This window comes from Notamacropus eugenii, chromosome 3 (genome assembly GCF_028372415.1).
Source record: "Notamacropus eugenii isolate mMacEug1 chromosome 3, mMacEug1.pri_v2, whole genome shotgun sequence".
Classification (NCBI taxonomy): Eukaryota; Metazoa; Chordata; class Mammalia; order Diprotodontia; family Macropodidae; genus Notamacropus; species Notamacropus eugenii.
In genome coordinates, this window is record NC_092874.1 from 2,360,056 (window position 1) to 2,386,522 (window position 26,467).

Genomic DNA, 26,467 nt, shown 5'->3' on the forward strand with positions numbered 1-26,467 from the left:
TTCTTTTGAGTCCTCAGTTTCCTTATCTGTAAAATGAGCAGGTTGAGTTGTATTTACGACAGACCCTTCATCAGTCATCGGTCCTTTAGCAAATGTTTGTTGTGTAAATTAAACAGTCCTCATCCTCGGGGGGCTTCCATTCTACTGGGAGAGAAGACAATACAAGAAACAACACAAATCAGACCCATTTTTCCTCCTAGAGTATGGAAATTTTGCAAAGTACAGCAAGGGAAAAGAATATACATAGTCTCTCTTCAACAGAGCTCCCCCCACTACCACAATGCTGGCAGGGGGTTAGGCAGATGCTTCTCTGTCTGGGTTTTCCTTTGTCCACGAAGATCCCAAGAGGCAGAAATCTAATAGCAGCAGCAGCAGGAGCAGCAACAGCAGCAGAAGCAGCTGGGGCAGCAGCAGCGGCAGCAGTAGCGGCAGCGGCAGGTTTTCTGGAGGTCCACCGGCTCCCCGTCAAGCCAGAGGGGATGTGTAGGAGACAGGAGAGCAGCTCGGTGATCTCTCCAGGGAGAGGCGTTGCCTCTTTTTCGTTGGCTGAGAGGTTTGCACGGGGTCTCCCGGAGCCGGAATGACCTAGGCTCGGGAACAGGAGCGAGCTCTTCAACAGCCCCAGAACATCGACGTTGACCCAGAGGGGCTAGAGGCGAGCCGATTTGGCTCCCTAGAAAGGCCAGCGTCACACGGAGCTATCTGTTCACTGCCAGTTGGCCCCTTGGACAGTTGCTGGCAGGTGCCAGGCGAACGCTCGGTTCGCCTTTTTTGGTGGAGCATGGGCTCACCCTGACCCTCATTGTTTCGATGAAAGACAAGGGTCAAACCAGGCTTGATAACATGCAGGCTGCTCTGGGCTGGAAGGGGAGATTTAGGTGAACAAGGAAGGAGGGAGGGCATTTTTCCCCCCGGCTCAGCTCAAGCAGGCCAGGGACTCGGAGAGGTCAGATCAGAATGGGTCAATTCTGGTCCTCTAGTGTCAGAGTAAGGGGGTGAGGAGGGGAAGAAGGGGAGAGAGGGAATGACTTCTTGACCTGACGCTCTAACTCAGTGACAGGAGAACCTCCCTTATTTAGGTTGCACGGATTAGGAGGTAAGTTAGAGAGATGAAAATGAAGAGAAAGAAGAAAGGAGTGCAGACAGGGAAAAGAGATGGAGAGGGAAAATAGAGAGGAGAGAGAGAGAGAGAGAGAGAGAGAGAGAGAGAGAGAGAGAGAGAGAGAGAGAGAGAGGAGAGGAGAGAATTAAGCACAGGATGATGAGCTTGTAGATCCATGTCTAGCCCCCTCCTCGCCTAAACATCAACCCACTCCCCACCTTTCTCCATCCGGGGTCCAATAGAGTTTTCCGAAACAATCCTGTCCCTACCTGGCCCGAGACAAGCCAGGTAGCTCTGGGGACGAGGTTGGGCCCGCTGGCTAATGGGTCCCCTGAACCCACACGGAACTAGTTTTGAACCCCCCACCCCTAGAGTGTAGCTCCTCTCTCACTCTCTCACTCTGCTTTCTTCTCCAAGCCCCCAGGGTGGAGTGAGCTAGGGACGAAGAGGTCAAGGTTCCTGCCTCGTTTATGTAGCCGGCGGGGTCAGGGGGAGCCGCCAAGGGGAGGGGAGCTCCGGCTCCGGCTCTGGTTTGAGGCTGGGAGGTGGGGTTCAATATGAGGAGTTAATATGTATGGGGAGGGGGGTCGTCCTCTTTCTTGGGTGACTGATGGCGACGGGGCTGCCCTGGAAGAGAAGAGGGAGGGAAAGAGGGAGAGGAGGGCTTAAGGACTCCGAGAAAAGGGCTATCCCGCCACAGCTTCAGGTACATCAAGGTCTCCCACCCCTCCAACCCACTCCCCCAAAGTCTCAAGTCCTGCTCTTCCTCTCCTCCCCTACACAGGCTCTGCCTCGGAAGTTGCCGCCCAGCGGGCTGGCCACCTCCCCCTCCTCCTCCCCTTGTGTCGTCCCCCACCCCCCAGCCCCACTGGTTTCCAACCGAGAGAGACAAGCGGCAGGGAAAGCAGGGAGAGGTGGCTGCTCGAGCTCCTCCTCCCAGAGCCCGCCGCCGCCGCCTCTGCCGCTGCCTCGGACTTCGTGTCCCGCCTCCCAGTGCAAGCCCTGGAGGGTCTCGATCCGGGCTTGTCTGGGTTTCGGAGCTGGTCTCTCTGTCTCTTTGCGCGTCTCTTTGGGTTCCGGCTCTTTCTCTGGCTCTCGCTGGAGCCTCCTGTCGTCTCCCTTCACCTTCCGAGCTCCCTGAGCTCTCGAGTTTCCTGCGATGTGAATCCTGCTGGCATCGGGGCGGCCTCGGGCTTCCTTGAACTGCGCCCACCTCTGGGTGCGAGCACGGGAGGCGTTTCGGAGTCGCTTCCTCTCAGTCTGGGCAAGTGCTAGGAACCCACCCACCTCTGCTGAGGCATGGAGGCGAAGCGCCCGCCGGGGGACCTCCGGCCCGCCACCCGGCCCCAACCTTTGTAGCTCTATTCTACATGGAGCCTTCCTGGAGAGGGACCCGGTCGCCTTCCCACTCTGCTCGGTGCGGTACGTGTTAGGGCGCCTGCCTGCCTGCCTGCCTCCCTCCTCTCCTCTTCCCCTCTGCTCTGTCCTCCCCCCCCCCCCCCCCCAGCCTTCTCCGTCCTCCTCTGTCCTCTCCTCCTGCCCATCCCTCCCTTCTACTCGGTAGATTGGGACGGAGAAGGGAGGAAAGAGGAAAGGGAAGTGGAGAGAGGAAAGAACAAATATCTGGGGCGCCCCTCAGCTCCTCCACCCCTTTCCAGAGCTGCGCCAGAAGTTAGCGACCGGTGTTTATCTTTGATTGAGAAAGTGGATGCTGAACCTGTGTGTGATATGTGTTATGTTGTGGGGTGTGTGTGTGTGTGTGTGTGTGTGTGTGTGTGTGTGTGTGTGAGAAAGAAGGAGGGAGGGGTCGTGTGTGCACACTGATTTTTCCACATATTTCTGTATGCAAATCTCACGACCTCCACCCCCCCCCCCCCCAACACGTCTGGAGAAGCTGGTGCTTCTCTCTCTCTCTCTCTCTCTCTCTCTCTCTCTCTCTCTCTCTCTCTCTCTCTCTCTCTCCCCCCCTCCCTCTCACTTCTCCACTTTCCTTTCCTCCCCCTCTCTCCTCCTCTCCCCTGTCCCCCTGTTCCCCCCCCCCCCCCGACCGGTCTCTCGGCTGCTGTGTGCGTGGAGAGGGACTGGCTGGGCTGCTGGGGAGCCAGCAGCCGCCTTGAGTCCGAGTCGCCCTGCTTGCTATAAAGCAGAAAGGAAGGCACGTTGGAGGCCAGTGGGACTCCCAGCTCGAGCCCAGTACGCACGCCACGGATCTCGGCGCTCAGCGCTCGGTGGTCTCCAGCCTTCAGCTGCCCCCGGGGCGGTGGGCCAGGAGCGCAGGGCGCCAGGGACTCTCACAGCCCCTCAGCCGCGGTCACTGGCTCTGTCCTAGGGCGGGCGCCGGTTTGACCGGCTTTTCTGAGTTCTTTCTCTTTCTTGGGGGTTCCGCTGTTTTGGCCCGCCGTGCCCCAGTGTCTGCCTCTCCTTGTCTCCTTGTCGGCCGGGCTAACCTTGCCGGGTGGTCATGGGTCCTATCATTTCGTTTTTGTTTAGGCTGGTAAGAGCTCTCCTTCCTCTGTGAAGTGGTCGTCAGGGGGATCTATGTTCTTGAGGGAACAGAGACTCAGCGCAGGCGAAGGCGAGGAAGTTTGAGACGCGGGAGGATGCAGGCTGCGTATTGGTACGTCCTTCTCCTCTGGCAGCCGACTCTCTACCTGGTGAGTTTTGCTGTCTCGGCTCGTCTGACATTCAACTGAATGAAAAGGAAGCGCCCAGGACCAGAAGGATGGGGATCGGGGCCTGGAGGCAGGGAGAGAGATACTTCGCGGGGCGGCTTCTGAGACCTAGGTGGGGAGGGGGATTCGTTGGGAACAGAGGAGAAGTTGGCCGCCTGCCTCTGGCTCCATTTTCAGTGGGGTCCCTCACCCCTTCCCCCATCCTTCCCGCGGGTTTTCTTGGGCTTCGAAGGAGCCTGCTAAAAGGGTCCTGAACCCCATCTGTCCAGATGCAGAGGGAAAGGATGAGGTGTGTGTGTGTGTGTGTGTGTGTGTGCGCGCGAGCGCTTTATTGCGCACGCTTGTGTATATGTGCTTTCCCTGAGGGGAGACAGGGCGGGTTCTGACGGAGAGGGGTCACAGAGGGGACAGTAGGCTCGGGGAGTTTGTGGCACAGGTAACAAATGGGAGGATACAGAGACCTTGCGCCTGGCTGGTGACTTTGAAAGTTCTCCAGCGGGAATGAGGAGGGGGCAGGTAACTCTCAGAGTTGTAGGGCTCGCCTAGGATGAGTGTGCGTACAAGACAGGGTCACCCGCAAACGCTTCAGGCTTTTATTCGACCGCTCACATTACCCAGAAACCAAGGCTGAAAGTCTCTTCTCTCTGTTCCCCATTCCGTGACTAAAGACCCCCTTCCTCTCCTCCACTCTTTCGGGAGGTCCCTCATCCTGGCACCCGCGCGAGGGACATGTCTGGCCGCTTCCACAGGTCTTGGCAGAGGCTCATTCCTTCTACAGCCTCGGCAGCTGCGTGCTGCACTCCTCTTTCTGGTCGTCTATCAGTCTGCCAGTGCATTGGATTCTGTGGGACCTCGACTCATAGAAGGAGGCTCAACAGAGCTCAGTCCTTGCTGTATTGGTCATGGACTGGCTGGCTTCTGAACGGCTATCCTTATCTCTAAGGGTAGTGATGTCCAGGCACAGGCCTGGTTAGGAGGAACCCTTAGGGTCCCTCTGACCTGGGTCTAGTGATAGTGGGGACCCCCTGTTCAGGCCAGGACAGCCCAGCTTCTGGATCAGGGGCATCATCTGGGTCAGTGGCCCGAGGAAGACATAGAGATGAGGCCAGTTCTCTGGGATTAGGGAGAGAGGATAGAAGAAAGAAGAGGAGAAAGAGGAGGAATAGGAGGAGGAGGACAGAGAGACAGACACAGAAAGACAGAAAAACAGAAACAGAGAAAAACAGAAACAGAGAGAGACAGAGAACCCTTCACAGGTAACTAGGGGTGAGAATAACTCCACCCCTCCCCCACCTCCACTTAGGGCCGCATTTTCCTCCTTCTGTGGCGGATCAAGGCCGCCAGAGGGCGCTGCGTGCCAGCCTCTCGGGTTTTGGACACCTCGGGGGCAAACAGGTGAACGTAGGGTGGTCTGTGGGCAAGGGCATCCGAGTTGGCGGCTCCCACTTGCTCCTTGTTAACTCGAAAGCCAAAATGCTCTCGTGCGGCATCTTTTCGAGGCTCCGCCGTTACTAATGTCTCTGCCCCACTCCCTTACTTGTATTAGGCAGTTGGGAATAGAAGGGTGCGTCTGTGGGCGTGGGCATGTGAGGGGGTGTTGGGGGGACAGGGAGTCTTGCAGTGGGAAAGCAGTGATCCTGGAAAGAGGACCCTGAGAGCAAAGACTGTCTACCATGAGAGGGGCAGGACAGGCCCACAAACAGGGTTGGGGGGAAGATACCTGCCATTCCGTGTCCCCGAAGAGTTCCCCGGCCTTCTCGCAGGCAGGGAGGTCGAGAGGCAGGCTGCTAGTCTGAACAGATCTTCTCAGGAAGTAAGACCGGGAGCTCCTTCATGGGGTGGGCTCAGTTTCTTCTTGGTCTTGGCCAGAGGGCCGTCCAGAACCAGACAGAAGACTGCAGCAAGTGTTGGTCAGTGTGTGTTGTGTGTGTGTGTGTGTTGTGTGTGTGTGTTGTGTGTGTATGTGTGTGTGCAAGCGCGTGTGCGCGTGTGCACAGCTGAGGTCTCCCCGCAGTTCGGAGCCCAACAACCCGGCTCCCACTGCTGCCTTCTGAGGCCCCAGTGCCACCTTCCCAGTCTCCTTTAATTGTAAACGGGGAGCTTGGGAGACCCATTCCGGGAGCAAATTAGGCGGATCCAATTACCGCTCACTCACAGACTTCATTACCTGAATGTCTTTTGGCAGCACCGAGAAAAGAGGCGATTTCCCAATTTCTGGAAAACAATCCCCGATGTGAACAATAAAACCACTGCTGCTGGAAGGGGAGGCAGGGACGCAGCCCTCTCCTAGGTGGGGTGTGTGTGTGTGTGTGTGTGTGTGTGTGTGTGTGTGTGTGTGTGTGTAAGTGTATGAGTGTGTTGCAGGGATGGGGTGGGTGGCAGGCTGTCTGACCAACCCTTTTCGCTCCAATCCTTCTGTCTTGTTCCGCCCCTCTGGTTGGGGTTCCGTGGTTCTTGAGAGTTTCAACTTAGAGCCACTGAGATTTCCGGGGAAGAAATTCAACTTTCTTGAATTTTGTAAACAAACAGCGTCAGGCCGTCGGATCGGCGCTGTCCAGAAGATAAGGAAGCCTGCGGCTATCTATCTTCTGGGAGGAAGGGCTTTCTGGTGCTAAAAGACACTAGACAGGCCCTGCCGGCTGGACTTCTGCACTGAGCTTCCCCACCACGACCTCCAGTCCCCCAACGCTCCTCCTGCAGCCTGGGCCCTGGAGGCACCTACCTTTTGGAAGGGCTTGTAGAGGAAGCCTGAAGATTTCTTTTACTCAGGCTCTTTTCAGTTCACCCAAGGAAGATTAGGCATATACCTGTCGGGGAGACCCTGCAGAGAGGCAGTTGAGTTGGGGGCTGTCTGCCTCCATTGCTCCATTCCTGGGCTAACAGATCTGGTTCTAAGGTAGCATTAGAAATTGTGAGGATAGGGATGGATTTACTAAAACATCTGCTTACTGAAGAGAGAGGCCCATGTGTCTAGGGCTAGATTTTCCCCATTGTCCCATAGCCCTTTGCTTTCACCTCGCCACCACCTGGGACCAGCTCTTTGCTGAGCAGCAAGCCTGATTAGTTTCTTGGCTCCTAAATCGACTCTTTGCAGAAGGAATCTTAGAAGGAATTTGAGGTGATGGTTTTCTACTTTTGAAGTACATTTAGGTATAAACAAAAGGACTGTGGTAGGGGTGGGGATAATTAAGGGGAGAACCAGCTGTTAGGAGGGTCCAAGAGAATGGGCTTGCATCTTCCAAGAAAGATTCGTTTTCCCCTGGAAATGAGTCAGAAAAAAGTTCCCAAAGTTCACTTGTAAGACTCATTTGCTAGTAGAACACTTGAGCTCCCAAAGGGGCTGACCATCTGAATACTGCCTGCCAGGGAAGGTAAAAGCATAAGCCGGGTGATCTGACTAGACAAGTGCCCCTGCTCCCGCTGTATTTAGAAGTCTTTTGGGGTGATCCATACACCAGGAGGTCTTGGCTTTGTGAAACCTCCTGGAAAAAAGAGGCAGCAGCATTTCACTCCCTTTTCAGGGCTAGATGCTTTCTAGAACCTTCCCTAGTGACCTAATAGTCATAGCCACCACATGAGATAGATGTTTTTTTTTCCTTTTTCTTGGAGAAAGGGGGTGGAGGGGAGAAGCATGTGTGGTTATTAGCATAGAGAAGTGGACATCTTAACTGGAGTTATTTCTCCCTTGGGCAGGTGGAGAACAACAAGGGACTCATGAGAACATTTCCTTAGAGATGGTGGAGGAATCTAGTTTGGGAGTGAACCCTCTCCAACCTAGAAGTCTGTGAAGCAGCCCCCAACAACACGGACAGAAATGTAACTTGGTTGAAGGGCCTGCAGAAAACGTGCCCCTTGTCACTGAGATAGCTCCGGGATGGGGCATATTCATGCCCCCAGGGAGAAGAATGAGCCCCAGGGGGACCTCCTCTGGCTGGTGAGAACAGGCAAACACCCAGTCAAAATCTCTAGAAATCTGCTTCTAATCTGAGTAGAATGGAGCTTCTGGCAAACCAACGTGGGGAAAGAGCTGAGATTTGGATGAGGCTGTTTACCCAGTGACTTCTCACCAAATGTTATAAGGGATCTTGGAGCCAGTGGAATATTTGTACTTTGAGCTATTGGGAAAGACAATAATTTCATGCTTACTCCTTTATGAACTGCCACGCTACGATCACTGTGGGGAAAAGAGGAAGCTGAGGAAGAGAGAGCAGGATTGGGAGGGGATGGTGAGGGTCACGTCTTTGGGCTGGGTTATTGTAATTTTCAATGACTACAGATTAAACTGTCCCCGGACATTTAAAATGAAATAGGTCTTTTTTTTTTTTTTGTAAAGGGAATGTCTTTGATGGTTTTTTTATTTTTGTCCTTGAAAAGGACAAAAAAGAACTCCCACAGGGCCACAGTTCCTTGTCATCTGCTGATTTCCCTAATAAGGCCAGTTTTCTAAGCCAGACTGAAAAGGTCAGGAGCGCAATGGACAGAGGCGGCAATGCGCTGCCCCTTCACATCTCTGATTTAGGATCTAAGTCCCCCAGCCTTAAGTTCTCATAGCAAATATGGTCTCTGCATGTAGGGTCTGGGTCAAACAATCATCACGTGGAGACCAAATATTTTGCTGTAGGGGGTGTGGAGGAGAAGGAATCAGATAGGAACCCCAGGGCTTCAGCCGGCCAAACCTGGCCGGGGTCCCTTAGAAGAGAAGGCTTTCATTTGGAGCCTGGCCTTCTCCTCTCCAAAGTGATGGCTTAGGGGAAGGTCCCGAGGCTTTGGGAGAAAAGTAAGTGGTTCGGTTGTTGCTAAGCCATCCTGAACTGCTTTTTTTTCTACTGGAAAAATCCATTAAGTTCGTGGCCTTAGTCTCCGTGCTGGTTTGATTCCTATTTGGCTTTGAATTTTTGACGGCGATTTCCACCTTAATGAAAGTGTTGTCGTGGTGAAAAATAGATCAGGTGGCAGGGAAGGAAATCGGCTGATTTTTGTGATATGGGCCCGTGGCCTACTTTTCTACCTGAGGGGAGATTTTCTGCAGACCATAGAAATTGACAGCATTGTCCAGTAATAACAACTGTCTACAGTATTTTCCAAAAGGCACTTTTGTGATGAAAGCATTTGGGTATTGCTTTGTCAAATAAGCAATTTTCTGTCTTTTGCGTCTTCGATTTTAAAGGAGAGGGAGAAAGGGAAGACAGAATCTTTCAAGGTACATACACCAGAAGGGCGTGGTATTCAGTTCTCTCAGTTTCAAAATATTTGGGGACTCTTGGATGCTTAATAAGAATTAATTCTCTTGAAGGGATCTCCTTTTGAACTCCTCCCTCCCTACTTCCCCTTCCCTCTCTTTTTGGAATGGGGTCTATTTTGTTGTCAGCTCTGCTCAAGCTAAGGTACTTGTAGATTTTCTTACAGTTTGCTTAGTAGTTTTGTAAAGAGGTTGAATCTGTGCCTGGATTTCTTGACACCATCTGGAAAGGTGCGTGTGTGTATGTGTGTGTGAGAGAGAGAGAAAGAGAGAGAGAGAGAGAGAGAGAGAGAGAGAGAGAGAGAGAGAGAGAGAGAGAGAGAGAGAGAGAGAGATCGAGCGTGTGTGAGCGCGTGTGCTGTGCACTTATTGGCTCAAGGAGGGCTTTGGAACGCTCCACTTCCACGTTTTCAGGAGAAGGCAGCTCGCCTAGATTCAATTCATAAAGATGCCCGGAGGTAGCCAACTCCCCGACTTGTAGTTATCCATTTTAAGCACGATAATGACCTAGTTGGTCTCTTCAAGCGCCATTTTAATGAATAAAAAGAAAACTCTCCGATCCTGTTCATCCCGGAGGGGGAGTGCCCCGGGGAACCTCCTAAGATTGCTCGCTGGTCTCCCCTCTCTGGTTCTGCCCTCCTGATCCCCGGCTGCCCGCGCCAGGGCCCGCGCATGGTTTGTGTCAAGTCGCTGTCGTGATTTATCAGGTCCCCACGAGCTCTTTCTGTAAGTCAGCATTAAACAAGCTCTCGGGTGCTTTGTAAACACGACGCTCGCGTTTTTATGCGGCAGATTGGCATGTTGACGACTCCGCTTGAAGGAATGTGACAATAAAGAGAAAAACCAAAGCTTGGCAAGCACTTAATCAAGGATAAAAAGGCTCCGCTGTAAGGATGTCACTCAATTTATAGTGAAAGTCGAATGAATTACGTTTAATGAAAGTGCTCCCCAGATGAATATTACCGGCAATTTCCGGAGTTGGCTCTGTCAGGCTGATAGGAGAAAATGCCAGGCCCTAGCTGAAAAGATCGCCAATATCAATTGCTGTCTATACCATTCTATGGCAGGGCGGAGGAGCCCTCTGGGATGAGACCTGGACTGGCAGACTTCCAAGGCGGGACCAGACTTGGTGCTCCTGCTCTGGCCCCGGAACAGTCTGGAGGCGGGAAGGATAGACTGAGGGAGGGACAGGTTCGAATGGAAGGATCGAGGGACAGTGAGAAACATGGGAAGGAGAGTGGAGGAAGGAAGGGGAGACTGAGCAACTGACGACTCGTGGGGTTTGGGGAAGGAGAGAAAGAAGTCCGGGACTAGGGGCCAAGGCTTCCCCAGTTTGGCACTGGCCTTCGCCCTCTCCCGGACTCTGGCTGTGAACATAAGCACAGTGTCTGTAAACAAGTGCCAGAAGTTTCTTTCACGTTGGAGGCACTGGCTCAGGAAACCTCAGGGATCTTCTTCAGAGAAAGTTCAGCAGCAGCAGAGAAAGTTCAATAGGCTTGTGGGGTTCACAGAAAGGTGCACCTCTTCTATGGGGTTTCTGGGAGTTCTGCTCATGAAAGGAATGCTCATGAGAGGAATATTCATTCACCCAGAGTTACCTCAGTGCTCCTTTTCAGTTCCACTTTGTCAGCCCTGACCGATATCCTTCCCAAACCCCTATTCGCCCTCCTTCTACACCCTGAACCCGAGACTATTTTGAAACACAGACACTTTAAATTAAGATGGGGAGAGAGAGAGAGTGGTAAGTGGGGCAAAGGAGAGAGAGGGAGAGGGAAAAGGAGAGAGAATAAAGGAGAGGGAGAGAAAGGAGAGGGAGAGAGGGAGGGAAGAAAGAAGAAGGGAGATAGAGAAAGAGGGAGGGAAGGAAGAAGGGGGGGAGAGAGACAGAGATAGAGAGAGAGGGAGAGAGAGAATGACTTCCTCTTTTGTATTTATTTTTTCACAATCAGTCAAATCGCCACTTAGTCAAGCACAGTGTTTCCTTAGAAACCAGCTCCTCCTTTCGCCTCTCTGTTCTGGGTTTTGCACCGTCCTCCTTCCATTCCTTTCTTCTTCCTTTCTTCCTTCGCCCTGGGCTACCCAGGCCACGGTTTGCCTTTCACTCCTCTCCACTCCAATTTCTACCGCAGGCTTCTCACAGACAGGGACTGGAAAGATATTGTCTGGAGAGCCAAGGCAGGGGGAGAATCTCAAGACCCAGAGCGGGGTCTCAGTGTTTTGTGTACATACCACTGAAAGAAGAGACTGAGAGACTAGACACTCCATCTCAATCCTTACTAAAGCCTTAAAGCTATCTTTAAACCTTCTGGTAAAGTTGGGGAGGAGGGAGGCTTTCTTAGGGGCAAGATGAAGCCATTTGACTAGCAAATGCTCGTCTCCCGGCTCAGTCATTGAATATTCAGAGAATCGGAGACTCAACCACCTCCTCTACGGGCGGACGCGCTTAACAACTGGCTTGCCCGACATATTTACTTCTGGGATCCCACAACGTCTGCCTAAGTTTGAGGGAAGGTTTACAAAAAGGCTTGCCCCTCATCGCCTCCCTAGGAGCCTCTTCCAGGTTCACTTTTGGCAGCTGATAATGCAAAGGAGTCTGGTTCTCTCCTGAAACTGCCGTGGCTTATATGATGTATAAAGTTCTGGGAGCCCAGGTTGAGACCAGATAACCAGCGGCGTCGCGCCGCCAGCTCCTTCCCGGCAGGATGAAGCTAGGGTGCACTGCACACTGGCACTCTTTCAACACCGTGGACAGCGCACCACCCCTGGCTTGGCACTTTCCTCTTAATCTTGCTCGGCTTCTGACTCCAACCTCTGGATGCCTAGTAGGACACAGTAGCAATCGGGGTTGGGGAATCGCTCTTTCGGCACTACTCACAAAGCCATTTCTGGCGTTTCAGCTTCCCCTGTCCACCCAGTGCCTCTGACTCCGCGGTATTCCTCGGAATGTGGGAGTCGGATATAGTCACAGTCTGGCTCTTTCGGAACAGCAGGAAGCGCCGCATTTCTAGTTCTGCATTTCTTTCCTAGTCTTTCCCGAACCTCGATTCCTTTCTAGTTCCTGAAATATTGGGAATCAGGACCTGGGGTCCTGGCAGAGCCTGACCTTTTATGCAGACCTCGGACAGTGCTACGCTCCTTAGTTTCTTCAGTGGCCAGGGACTGACTCCCGGAAAACCACAGTCAGACACAAGCGCCGTCTGTGGGAGGACCGAAGGGAAGGTTGCTTTCCTCTCACGGCAGCGGTTAAAACCACATTTTTTTGGAGAGTCCCACGGAAGGACAGCTCCCCTGAGCGTCTCACTTGGTGCAACCTGCCCCTTAGCTTTCTCTCTCCCCCACCTCTCCGAACCCCCCCCCCCCCCCCTTCCGCCTCCGGCCTCTCTATAGACTGGGTTCTGACAAAGCAGCTTTACCCTGGCTGCTCAAATCCCCGGTTATTCCAGGGCCTCTGTCCCTCCCGGACGCACAAGGTGGTTGTTTTCAGTCGAGGCCGCGAACTCATCACTTCTTTGCCCTCAACATCTTCGGTCCTCTTGTTCCCCACCTCCCCTCTCTGGGCAAGGCTGGCCCCTGATCCTTTCCTCCTCGGACCCAGCCAGGCTTTACGACCCCCCACCTCCTTGTCAGCTCAGGGACTGAGCTAGCTTGGAGGTGAGGCTCTCCAAGGGTCCCCAGGCGATCTCCTGCCTCCAGCCTCCTGGGGAAAGGAACGAGAGCGAGAAAGAAAAAGTCCCGTACTAATTATTATGAATTTCACAAAGGGCAGCGATTATTCACGAAGAGTCGGGGAAACCTCTGCACCGGCTAGAAAAATCGATCCCCTAGCTATCGGAAGTGCCCAGCTCCCTGTTAATGTAGACAGATGGGGGCACAGCCCTCATTATTCCCTGTGGGTTTACGGCCTCCGCAGGGAGCTAAGGCAAACTCGATTTTATTTATCATCATTAGATCTGAGGAACGAGTCGGGGGGCGGTCAACTAACACACACTGCCCGCCAGACCTGCCTCCTCCCCCACAGTTCCTCTCATCATTCCCTGGGCTCCGATTCTTGAGGACCACAGCCCAGTGACTTCCTGCCACCCCCTACCTCCTGGCCCCTGCCTTCTGAGTCTCTGCCTCAGTGGCTTCAGAATCAGGAGAAAGGGATTCCAGGAGCAGATCAAGGGATTCGCTTTAGGAAGCCAGAGGGCAATATGTGGGCCCAAAGCTAGGTGGCCTGAGGGGTCTGCCCACCGTCCTCAGGACTCGAAACAAGTAACTACCATTGATCTGCACTCCTGCTGCTCGCTGTTTTCCTTGCGCTCCAAAGCTCGGATAAATGTGTATTTGGCAGGTTGTAGTCAATAAAGGCAGTATTTGGCGACAAAAGCCTGAGCTGAGGGATTCCAGCAGATCAGAACAGGAGAGGAGCCAAAGCAGAAAGGCAATGAGCAGGAAAAATCAGAGGCAAAGTCTCCCTTCTCCCCTTTTTATTTGTTCAGTTAGATTTCCAGTCTCCTGGGTGTGTGTGTGGTGGGAAGGGTTACTGTAGAGTTTAGATATGCCTCCTCATTCCCTAGGCTAAAGCCTGGAGCTCTCCATCTTGTGGCTGGCCTCTCTCCCCATTCAGTTCTGAGAGAGAGAGAGAGAGAGAGAGAGAGAGAGAGAGAGAGAGAGAGAGAGAGAGAGAGAGAGAGAGAGAGAGAGAGAGAGAGAGAGAGAGAGATTTCTAGTATTTTCTCTAGCCCGGTTCATCCTGAGTTGAATCAGGTGTCTCACTCCATTAGGCTAGACTTTCCTTTACTCTTTTCCCCTTTGCAAAATACTCTCCCCAACCGGATCCTGGTGCTGCTGCTTCATTCTAGCGGTGAGCTCCCTTCTGCCCTCCCTCAGGCCTGTTGAGTGATGTCTTTGGGAGCTTCAAGTGTGTGGAGGAACACACATTCCTTGGGGGAGGCTGCCCTCACTTTTTCCCAGGATACTCAGTACACCTCAGATCTAGTCCCATTCTTATTTAAGGTTAGATCAGGATATGTTTCCTGAAGGCAGTTTTCTTCTCATCTTTGTTGGAGAGTATCTGAGCTGCCTTAGCTAAGCAGGCAAGAGAAAGCTGCTTTTTAGAGAGTGTTCAGGAACTGAAAGCATCCTCTTTTGGGGCTTTTTCCTAACACTGTAGGCTGTTCTGAAGTATCAACTTCAATAGTGATTAGAGGAAAACAAATGGTAGAGACAGAAGCAAAGCAGAGGAACTTTGGAAATGATAAATGACAACAGACATGCATCTGCTTGCTTCTGCAGGCGACCCAACCTTTCCAGCTGATTTTGAACCATCCCTCTGTTTTATTTTTAATGTCAGGGAAACTTGCCAACACAATGGTCAAAGAGCAAGGAACCACCAAAATCATTCCTTTCCCTTGCTCCCTTTAGAGGGGTTGTCATTAGAGTTCATTTGTTTTCTGTAGCCTACCTTCAATGGGAGGGCTGGTCATTTAATTCCTGTAATGCACTGATGAAGATAATTCAAAGAACTTCTATTGAGGTCTCACTGGTTTTATTTTATTTTTCAAAGAAATGTCTTTTTGGTTTATCCTTCTAGCATAATAACTCCTGTGTAAAAAAAAAAAAGGCTTGGACTAGATGATGTCTAAGGTCCCTTCTGGTTCTGACATTCCATGTTGTCTTCTAAGATTCCATGGCATTATGGTGTCCAAGGTAAAGGAACATGGCTGCAGTCTGACCTTAGTTCTTGCCTCCAGGAGGAGAAGGATTGCATAGAAGGTAGAGGGACATTTATAAACCCAGACTGACCTACAAGCATAAAAGACCAGTGTCTCCATTAGCAGGATTCTGCAAAAAGCTGCCTTGAATACATCTATCTCAGCAGAAAGAGGTAGCTAGAAATATGGTACAATCCTTTCCCCTTTTCTCTCCTCCCCTCCCCTCCCTTGCCTTCTCTTTCCCCTTCTCTTTTATTCTCCACATGCTAGCAATGTAAGATGTAGCGCTGGTCAAAAGATTGATGAAATTAGGCTGATGCAAATGTTGGCAAATAAGAGTTTTATTAACAATTAAAATGCAGCGAGAGAGACTGAGACAGAGGCTCCTGCTACTTGATGTGTCATTGCCTTAGCGATGGTGAATATGGAAACTTCTGGGGTAAGTTTTTTTTCTGGTTTGTAAAAATTGTTGCCCAGTGATAAAAAACACCTTTTTCCAGTCTCTTTGTTTCTCCACCTGCACTTGGATCTAGGGAATCCCAAGAAAGGGAGGAAAAGGATAATATTCCCCAAATGCCAGGCTTAGGAAGTGCTGCCTTGTGACAGCACAAAGCTCTGGTTGCTGCCTCTGCCTTTGCTCTGGACCTGAGTTCTATGTCATGCATCTGTGGTTTTCACTCAGTACAGGATATAGGAAGGGGATTGTGGCCCCAAAGATAGGAGTGGTTGGACAATAATCACAGAGGTAACTGCTTACTGCTCCTTGCCCAGGAGGTTCTCTGTCTGAACTTGCTAATAGAACTCCCCCCCCCCCTTTTAGCTCCCTTGTAACAGAATGTGGTTGGGGCCCACAGGTATATAAACCAGCTTGTATAAAATTAATGGACTGCTTTACATCTGCAGTCTCATTTTCATTGTGAGAAGTCCTTGAAAAATATTGCATCTCCTTAAAGCAGGAAGAATATAAAGTCAAGTTAGGTGCACAATCAATAGTTGGAAATGACAGAAGATATCAGCTTGTGTCTCAAGCCCGTTTGACAGTGAAATGGAAATTTATAGTCAGTCTTTGTGCTTTGGCCAGCTGCTCAGTCTTTGTTTCTACAATTGTTTCTTTTAAGGCTACTTGTCTGTTGGGGAGCCAATGGTAAGAATTCCAGGGTTATCTACTGTAGAGGAAAGCTGCACATGTGGGCCTGACAGATACATTGGGCTCCAGATGAGGTCATGAGCAAGAAGGTCTACAGCAAACCTGACCACTCAGTTTCATCATCTAGTCTGAAGATGGAAAATCTCTCTTCAGTAATTCTTTAGTATCACACAGTGCTGCTGGGAGCAGAGATCATTTGTAAGGAGCAAAAAGACAGAAGCTTTTCATTATGGTAGATGCAAGAAATGTGGACTACTTGATGGAGGTTCATAGGGATGAAAAGGCATCTGACCCTTTGTGCTTTCTCCGAGCAGATTACATCGACAACCATGAAGCTGTTCCGTTGTGCCCTCAGTCTGAAGCCCATCCCTTGTGGCATACTGTCTCCACTTTCTCAGTTCCCCAGTTCTGAGTCTCTGTGAAATGGCACAGCTCCTCCAATGTACTTTCCTGTGTGTGTTACATTACACTTTAAAAACTATGAAGTCTTTGGAATGAGCTGGAGAGGAGGAAGGCAAAAAACCTTCTCTTGGTGGCCCTTCCCAAGTGTGCTTACTTTCTTCAATTATTAGATTTACTAGAATATTCACATGTTGCTTAAACCTTTCTCTGCGAGATCCTCACGGTCCAAGTGGACAGTGACCTGTCTTAGGAGTTTGGTGCAGACACAAAGGGGCCCTCTCAGTTGTTCATAGTCAAACCTTGAAATCACAGGATAAATTGTACTTGATTTTGTCTACATTCTAATGGCTGGGAGGAGGAGAGGGATAAATGAAAATGTCATAATGAATCCCAGATTTGAGCCTGAAGCTTCTTTGCAGAGGGCTGAGTGGTTGGGATTCGCTGTGGCTCAGAAGTGGTTCTCAGGCTCAGGGAATGAGGTATTGCCTATAACCCTTGAGAGGAACAGTTCTCCTTGGGCCATTCATTCTAGAATTTCACAGCATCAGGGTTCCATCACTTATAATCTTACAAAGAAAGATCCCCTCATCTCTGTCTTCTTTTCTCCCTAATCCCCCATCTTGCAGTCAATTATTTATCTAATCAGTGCCGTATTCCTCTGTTTTTATATTTCCAGTTTAACTACTATGAATGCAGAGGTCTCATGAGACACAGCAGACATGTTGACTATTTCATCAGAATATATAGTTGAATGATATTCATGCTTAATTGTTTTTATTGGTTTGCATTTAACAGGATAGGCTTGATAATCAGATTGCTGTAAGAGTTGGTCTGTGGCTGAACACATGGCTAAATGGAGACCTGGTGTTGTCAGATAAGCCGAGGCACATTTTTAGTTTTTGAGGGCAGGAGAAATGCTCCCAAGTGGAGAAATGTGAAAAGTGCCTCAGATGTCACTGGATGTTTGCACCCTTGGGAGTAAGTGGCTCTGTAATTGGCTAGTTTGTGTGTGTCCAGTTACAAATCTGCCACTAAGATCAAGTTGTCTTATTTTTAGCATTGCTTCAAAAGAATAGTAAATAGAGAGAGAAGCCAGGAAGATGGATGGCTAAAGATTATGGGAAGTACCAGGAAAAGGCTAGCACCTATCTAGGCAGCATGAACTTAGGGCCAGGGAAGATTCTGCTGTTCCCACTCCATCCCACTGAAATGGAGTTAAAATCAGAAGTAACCTGGAGAAGAAGAAAAAATAGGTTGCTCAAGCCCCGGGTGAACACCTGAACAAAGGAGAAGGGGTCCCTCTTCCCCACAATGATGGTCAATGGCGTCTCTCACTTCTGCTTTCAGGGAAGCTGGTGGGACAGTTAGTTGTAATTTTCTGGACCAAAGGTGCAAATCAGAGGCAAAGCACCATTGTTGGCTGAAGCCAGGTTTCTGCTCCAGATGCAGTGAGCACATTCCTGAACACTGGATCGTTCTGCTCGGGGGCACCAATACCTTGTGTTTTCCTTCTGCAGCTGACTAACTGCTGCGGAGTAACCATGCCCAGCCAAGAGGGCCATATGCATTTCATCTGGCCCTAGTTCATTGTTGTTCTGGCAAAGGGAGAACTGTCCTTTCCAGAATCGATGAGCAAAGATAATTTGAGATGAATGGCCACCAGACCCCTAACTGAACCTTATCTACAAAGCAAGAGTCTTGGGGAGGGTTTTTTGGGTTGGCACTCACTGTGGACATTTTTCAGTCTCAATTTAAATATTGATTAAAATGGGCATGGTATTTTTATTTATATGTCTTTCCACAACAGTTAATTTTTTTTTTAAATGCACAATTAAAATTTCCATTCTCAGGTTCCTTTATTTCCAGTGACCATCTTAGGATACAGTCACAAGGCATTTTCGTTCTTGGAATTAGACATTTGTTATAAACCTAAGAGAGTCCTGGCATTAGCATCCTCTAGGAGTAGTGAATTAAACCATCCTGGCCTAGCCTTTTGCCCCCACTCCGAATTCTCTTCTCAAGATGATCTATCCTCATCTTGATTCAAAAGCTGAAATGGAGGTGAGGGAGTCCCTCAGAGGCAGGCATTGTGAGATCTGGCAGAAACACCCCCTTCTAGGCCTGGCATAGGGCCATACATAGACCATGTCGGTTTTGCACAGAAGCCCTGTGAAGCTTTGGGACCCATGTTTGGGTGGAAGGAACAGTTCTCTCCTCCCTCTGGCTCACCTGGGCATGTGCTAGTTAAGCATCCCAGTTTGTGGAGGAGGGTCACATTCAGCATTCCTTCATTTTCATAGAGGCCCCCATGGTTAGAACGGGTCCAGGTATTGTTTTCTTGGCCATTGCCAACACTACACTTCTCTTCATGGTCAGGGGTGCAGGGCAATGCGTTGGGCACTGCCCATACCTGGCCTAGAAAGTCTTGTTTGGTGCTAAGCTGCCTTCCCAGTAGTTTCATTCTTTCAAATGTGGGTTGGATATTAAAAAGCCTGATGTTGTCTCCAGCTGGTGGCATCTGCAGCATTATCTCTTTATGTAGTTACCTCTATTGACCTAATGGATGGGTCTGTGAACTAGAGAGTGGCTGAGGCCAGGCTACCAACAGGGCACCAGCAAACTTCTCTGGCCTGGCTGAGCCTTCCTGCAAGGAAGAAGGGAGGGGGCCGGAAAGGGGGAGGGGCAGACAGAAGCTCTCCTCTCTCATCTGTACATTGAGAAAGGTCTTAGCTGCAAAGGAATCAAGTCCCACAATCTTTCCAAAGATAGCAACCCTAGAGTCTTGTGGATTAAGGTAACTTAAAATAAAATACAATTGAACAATAATCAATCTAAGCCAGGGGTGGGGAACCTGCAGCTTCAAGGCCACATGTGGCCCTCCAGGTCCTCAAATGCAGCCCTTTGAATCTAAACTTCACAGAACAAGTCCCGTTAATAGAAGGATATATCCTTTTGTTTATTTTAATTTTGCACATAAGTACATCTATTATGTAAGTTATTATGTCGTATATAAACATTATATTTATCATACATATGTTGATACATGCATATGTAAGTGTATACACACACAAGGATCATATTGACACCAGATTCAACTAAACCATTTTGTTAGGATTAAACAAAAAGAGTCCCTTTTTTTGTATTTGACCTCATGAATCAGATCGGAGCAGATTGGGGTTCGGGGATTCACAAGAAATTGGTGCTTGGGAAGGTAGTACATGCATGAACTTTATTATTATGCAGAAGAGCGAACACACACACACACACACACACACACACACACAGCCTGCCCACACCATCTGGCAATACGGACAGACAGAGGTTCAGTCCCACATAGCTCAAGGAGGAGGGAGATGTGCAGTGGCCAAGATCTCAGTCAAAGTACATGCTTGGAGTAGGATCTGAGCAGGGAAACTTTAGACCTTAAAAATGGTTTTGGCTGAGAACAGGTAAGAAATGCCAGATGTGGGACATTCTGAATCCGACCCAGATGGGGTGGGGAAATTCCTGTTATTTTTGGAGACTAGGCTTGGGTGGAGGACTTTCCAGACTCCAGGGACAGACATGACTTAACACTTCTGCAGTCATCCTAGAGTCCCACCCAATTAGAAGCTATGCTGACCTGCTTGACCCAGGGTCAAAATGAGGCAGGACATTAGAAGAGTCCAAGCTGTCTGGCATTGTTTATGTATTTGTGATCATAGGATCACAGTGTAAGGGACTCCATACTGGCTTCCTAACATTAGAACTGCAATATCAGACAATATATTTTAAAGATCATAATGATCACATCTTTTGTAATGTAGTCTTTAGAAAAAACTTGGTTATATATATATATATATGTATGTATGTATGTATGTATGTATGTATGTATGTATGTATAATCAGTCTCTCCCTACTACTACCTGTCATTGAGCATACTAAAAAAAAAAAATAATAAAAAAATTAAGCCTTCTTGACTGAACTGAATAGATGTTTGGCAAAATTGATTCTCTACTTCCTCCTCCCCCAGTGTCTTCTTGAGAGGCAGTGTAGCCTTGTGGAAAGTGCACTAGGTTTATCATGACAGGTACCTGGGTTGGAGTCCCATTTTGCCACTTAACTACTTGTTTGCCCTGGGGCCGCTGACTCCCTTTCTCTGGTCCTCAGTTTCCTAATCTATAATGTGGAAGAGTTAGATATGATGATCTCCAAGGGCCCTTCCCAGCCTAAATCTGTGATTCCATGAGTTGCATTTTAGAGGCTGGGATTAAAGCCATCCCTGGCAGGGTTGGGGAGGGTGAAAAAAGGCAAGCTATTTTTCAGTTATTTCTTAGTGAATTCTGTTGGTTTTAGGGCCTCTTTTTGCTCTTGAAAATGGAAAAAGAGCCTTGGTGTTTCCTTGAGGCGAGTGGAGTGAGCCTGCGCGTTGACAGCTGATGAGAGGAGAATCTGGCTTCATTTCAGTCCTGTACTACACTTGACCTTGGGAGAGCTTAGTAACGCCTTGGGGCAAAAAATTAAATGTTCCATTTTGCAGCAGGATCATCTTTCACCTTTATGTGGATTTAAAATGTAAATAAAATGGCTTCCTGTAAATGGTCTCCATGAAGGTCAGGTTCATGTTCTCTGCAAGAATTCCAAACGCCGTTTGACCCATCACTGTCTCAATAGATTATCATGGCTTCGCTTAGTTTCTAGTAATCTACTTTTTAAGCATTTTATGACCCAATATTTTTATGCCTCGTTCCTAGTTTGTGAAATAAGAAATCAGAAATAAACCTTTCTGTGCTTCGTTGTGGATTTATTTATAGAATGGGCATTCAGCTTAGTCAACTTTGAACTTTTTAAAATGCCAAGCCTTCCCAGAATACATGTTCTCTCTCGTTGTCTGAAATATGGGCCTGCCATACATTAGCAGGAAGAGGAGGTGCTTTAGGAAGGTTTTAAGGTCCCCCTTTCCTTTTAGTTTTGGGGTCCTCTTTATGGATCTTCCCCTGAGAGATGTATGTATGTGAGTGTGTGAGTGTATGTGAGTGTGTGTGTGTGTGTGTGTATGTGTGCATGAGAGAGAGAGAGAGAGAGAGAGAGAGAGAGAGAGAGAGAGAGAGAGAGAGAGAGAGAGAGAGATGCAAAGGGCAGAGAGCACCATTTACCAGTCCTACTTGCTCCCCACACTAGGACAGGACTTTGGCAGGACTGTTTAAATGAGAGGTAAATGGCCCTGTGGAGCCCTGATGCTGAATGTCCCTGTTCCCATGGCTTGTGGCTCCTTGGAAGAATCTTGCCTTCCACTTACAGAGCAAATTTTGGCCCAGCAGTCTCAACAGTAATGGATACATCTCTTTTCTGCCCTCCCTTGAACTGAAAGAGGCCCCTTTTTGAAGTGAAAGTGCCTATCCAGCCTTGAGATGCTCTGCTTGGGTTGACAATTAAGTGACACTTTCAAAATGGAGGTGGGCTCATCAGCATCACCCCTTTAAAAACAAGTCCCAGTGATTGATACTTAATAATCCATGTATTCTCATTAAATGGGCAGAGAGAGGGAAGAGTGTGATGAAAGGATGGAGCCCATGTCTTTCCACTGCAGGATCCAGTAATGAGTGTGATAGGGTTAGAGTTAGGATATCAGGTTCAATTCCTAGCTCTGGTAAGTTGAACTAAACAAAAAAAGGCACCAAATCTGACTTTTGAGAGACTTCCCATTTTAGCACTGGGTTTTTCCCAACTCTAGTAACCCTAGGGCAAGTTCCTTAAATTCTCTAGGCCTCAGTTTCCTCATTTGTCAACTGGGTATGATAATACTTTGTTGGCCAATGAGGTCACAGGATTGCTGGGAAGAAAACATCATGGAAACCCTGAAGGGAGACACAAATGTGAACTGCTGGTGTTTCTGTCCCTTGGTGCCCTGCATGTGGAGCTGGCACCACCATAAGGAGAACCCATGTGTTTATTAATCCAGGACCAAATGATATGCAAAGCACCCAAAAAACTGATACTGTCCCCCAGGAGTAATCTCTGGCTCCACTGTCCCCTTCAAAAGGAAATCATTTCCTTAACAGTCATTCTCTTGGGGATTAGCAGGAGGGGGAAAAGTGAAGCTCTTGTCCCAAGTCAGCACCTCAGCTCAGGAGAAAACCCTTGTCTTTTGTGAGACAGGCAGGCCTTGACTGGCTCAGCTTCTCAGAATGAAAAAGAATTGAGCTATGTGCTGGGCTTGGGAGTTTTGCCTTCACAAACCAGTTGTACACAATTGTTAGGAGGAAATTACTTTCTTATCAATGTCTACCTTTTTGCTGCTTCTTCCAAAAGAGAAGCAAAAGATTCTCCCCTCCCCTTCCACATCCATAGCTGCTGGAAGTTGATCCCTCCTTTGACCTATGAGATGTGAAGTGACTGATCCTTATGTGTCCATACTCATGTTTCTTGGCCAGAGGGATTTCCTAGGGGCCCAAGTCTCTGCCATCCACTTATTTGCCTTCTTTGCTGGCCCTTCCCAAACCTCTCTGAGGGATTATCACTTCCCTGGGGAGCTGTCAGGAATACCTACAATGGCCAGTTCAATGAAAAGTCTTTAGCCAGGATGATACCTTCCTTCCAAAGATTTCCACAGATGTTAAGGATCCTGTTGAGTTTGGGGGCAGTGCTGGGAGTGGAGGTGTGGCTAACTCTATTTTACAGATGGGGAACCTGAGGTACAGAGAATTGTGACTTGTTTAGGCATGATGGGGTAGAGTCCAGAACCACTCTCTCCTGATCACCAAATCAGCTTCTCATCAGAGCTCATTGCTATCCCAGGAAAATGCCAAACTCCTAATTGTGGACAGCTTTGTTACCTTAGGCTTTATTAGGGAAGAATCCAAACAGAGTTCCTAAATGGCCAGGTCCAATGGTTTCTGAGGCCATGAGAGAACCAGCATCTCCCTAGGGAATACCTCGTTGCTGGCAGAGTTTACTTTTGCTTCAGGTATTACTCGTGAATTAAAGCTTGCTTTTGGTTACACTGTTGCTCCCAAGGTTACTGTGGGTTGAGTAATTTCACAGAATCATAGAATTATGGGACTCAGTTCTTTAGAATCAATAGAGGCCACAGGACCTTGGGTTTGACCCAAGTGTCCTTGTCTGCTCAACATGGAACTGACATGATGAATGGAGCTCAGGGGTCAAGGAAACCAAGTTCTTCTCTGAGTGGTGGTGGCTTCTCTTCCAGCCAGATGGAGTGGCAATCTCTGGGCCCCTGAGTCATGGAATGAATCTGGAGATTAGACAGCCCTGCTGGACTGAACTTTTTTCCTAATCTATTTGACTTCCTTGAGATGAAACTATCAGGTGCCAAGGGCATCCTCCCACCAGCCAGTTGGTTGGTCAGTCAGTCATTCCACAAGCATTTCTTAAGTGCTTAATGTGTTAAAGGCAAAAACAGTCCTTATGATCGAAGTGCTTATATCCCAATTGTGACAATAATACTCAAAATCAAGCAACTATGTACACATATAACACATATGTATGTATATGTATTCATATCTGTCTTCTCTCTCTCTCCATACATACATACATACATACATACATACATACATACATACATACATACAGAATAGTTCTGGGGCTTCAGATATTGCCTGGTCTTGGTTAACCACCACAAAATGGAAAAAGATCCCCAAGTTGAACTAAATAAAAAAGTCTCAAATCTGAGAGTTGGGAGACTTTCCATTTCAGCAATGGGCTTTCCCCCTAAGACTTGGCAAAGCCAACATGATGGACTACTCTCAGCTCTGCTCTCCTTTTTCCTTAGCTCAGTCATATGTTTGTGCATCATTTTCCCTTTCTTTCAATACTCCTACAAACCAGCTCTGTTCTCACCTGGCAGCAAGGACCACCTTTACCCTGGCTGTGTTTGTATTTCTTGTGTCTCAGTATTGGATCTCAAAGTCCCTCAACCCCACAAAGACCGGGGAAGCATTTACGTCCACCAGGGGGTAGTAGTTCCCCGGGATGTTGCTTCTACAAACCACCTTCCCCAGGTATCTGTACTGTTTCTCTTCAATGTGCCTGCTCAGATTTGGCTCATCGTCCTCATTAGCATGAAAGTTACTCAAAGGCAACGGATGCTTGATCTTTTCCTTTGTGTCCCTGGCACATTTGAAGCTCTTAACTAATGCTGACTCATTGATGGCTGCTGCTGCTTCTGGGGCAGGTGGGAAACCTTCTATTTTTCTCCCAAACAATTTCTTAGGCATTAAGGCCTTTTTGCCCCTTCTTTTTTGACTTCTTATCATTTTAACAAACATGGGTGCCTGGAGATAGACTGATGCCTGTTTTCTTCTTGTGTCATTTATTTCTTTATCTCTTTTTATTATTTTATTTGTTTTCAGTGTTCTACAATCATGTTCATATAACTTAGATTCTTTCCCCCTTCCTCCCTCTCCTTTCCCCCCACCTCCCCCTCCCTCCCTCAGACAGCATAGAATTTTATATAGGTTCTACGCACACATTCCTATTAAATACATTTTCACTTTAGTTATGTTGCATAGAAGAATTAAAATGAATGGGAGAAATCATAAAACAAACCAAAATGTAATAGAAAAGAAAATGATCTGCTCCATTCTGTGATGGAATTCTATAGTTCTTTCTCTGGATGTGGAAGGTATTTTGCCTTAAGAGACCGTAGGGAGTTTTTTAAGTCCTTGTATTGCAATGAAGAACTAAGTCTACCAGAAAAAAATCCTCGCACACTGTGGTTGTTGCTGTGTACAAAGTTCTCCTGGTTCTGCTCCTTTCATTCAGCAGCAGTTCATATAAGTCTTTCCAGGCCTCTCTGAAGTCTTCATGTTCATTGTTTCTTATAGCACAATAGTATTCCATTATATTCATATACCACAATTTATTCAGCCATTCCCCAGTTGATGGGCATCCCCTTGATTTCCAGTTTTTGTCCATCACAAAGAGAGCTGCTGTAAACATTTTTGTACATGTAGGACCCTTTCCCATTTTTATGATCTCTTGGGAATACAGACCTAGAAGGAATATTTCTGGGTCAAAGGGTATGTACATTTTTGTAGCCCTTTGGCATAGTTCCAAATTGCTCTCCAGAATGATTGGATCAGCTCACAACTCCACCAAAAATGAATTTAGTGTTCCAACACTCCCACATGCTCTCCAACATTTATCATCTTCCTGTTTTGTCATGTTAGCCAATCTGATAAGTGTGATGTGGTACCTCAGAGTTGCTTTGATTTGCATCTCTCTAATCAATAGTGATTTAGAGCATTTTTTCATATGACTATAGATAACTTTAATTTCTTCCTCTGAAAACTGCCTCTTCATATCCTTTGACCATTCATCAATTAGGGAATGACTTGTATTCTTATACATTGTGTGTCATTTATTTCTTAAATGATTTCAGGGTTTTCCTGAATTTGGTTGGCAGTTCTGATGGCAGAAGGATACTAATGAGGAATCTGGAAAGCAAGTGTAGGAAAAAACCTCCCTTCTGATAGGAGTGACACCTGTTAGCGGAGTAGTGACCAGGAATGCTGGGTTTTGGTAAGGCAGAGGTAGGAGGGAAAATCTCTAAAACAAATCAGTTGGTATTTATTAAATTCCTCCTATTAATGAGACAATATAAGTAAGCACTTTATAAATCTTTAGTCTCTATATAAGTTTCAGGTCATGTGGAACAGCCAGAGAAATTGCATCTTTGTCCCCAAATGGCCAAATTTATTCCTCTCTCTCCCTTCCCCTTCCCCACCTCTTTGCTACATCTTCTGACCTCTATCTTCCCAACAGCCCCCAAGCCTGGGCCCACCACCCATTACTATTTTCCCTTACAAATATCCCTACTACTGGTCTCTCTCTTGTCCCATCTATCCTTCACACATCTGTCAAAGTATTCTCCATCCATGGACACAATAAGACCTCCACTGCCTGGGCACAGAGCATGGGGTGAGTCTTGGCAAACCTTAAAGAGCCCTAGACCTTTGGGTTCACGTTCACATGCTGAGTCTTCTTATAAGCCTCTTCCATTCCCTCAGTTAACAGCACGTCTTCTTCCTCAGGCTCTTCCGTAACCTTTTCCACTGGATCATCGAATTTCCCTATGATACTCCCTTCCCTAGGCAGGCAGATGTTGCAGTGAGTAAGAGCATTGAGCTTGGAGTCAAATCCTGCCTCAGACACTTAGTAGCTGTGTGATCCCAGGCTAATTACTGAACCTCTGACTGCCCCAGTTTC

General features: G+C 48.3%; 1 protein-coding gene across 4 annotated transcripts in view; it reads left to right on the top strand.

Annotated features, from left to right (window-relative positions):
• Nucleotides 1-804: 804 nt before the first annotated feature.
• Nucleotides 805-26,467, top strand: part of NXPH1 (neurexophilin 1) — a 234,040-nt gene continuing 208,377 nt past the window's right edge. Inside the window, exons 1-3 of one of the 4 annotated variants that reach the window (XR_011976475.1) lie at nucleotides 1,694-2,524; nucleotides 3,593-3,756; nucleotides 20,594-21,032. Coding sequence is in view for 2 of the 4 variants with exons in the window: in XM_072650788.1 (XP_072506889.1) it covers nucleotides 3,703-3,756 (54 nt within the window). In the remaining 2 variants the exon portion in view is untranslated. Of the gene's footprint in view, nucleotides 879-1,693; nucleotides 2,525-3,592; nucleotides 3,757-7,467; nucleotides 8,082-20,593; nucleotides 21,033-26,467 lie in introns of those variants that run through there. The other 3 variants (XR_011976474.1, XM_072650788.1, XM_072650787.1) reach the window with 3 other exon arrangements.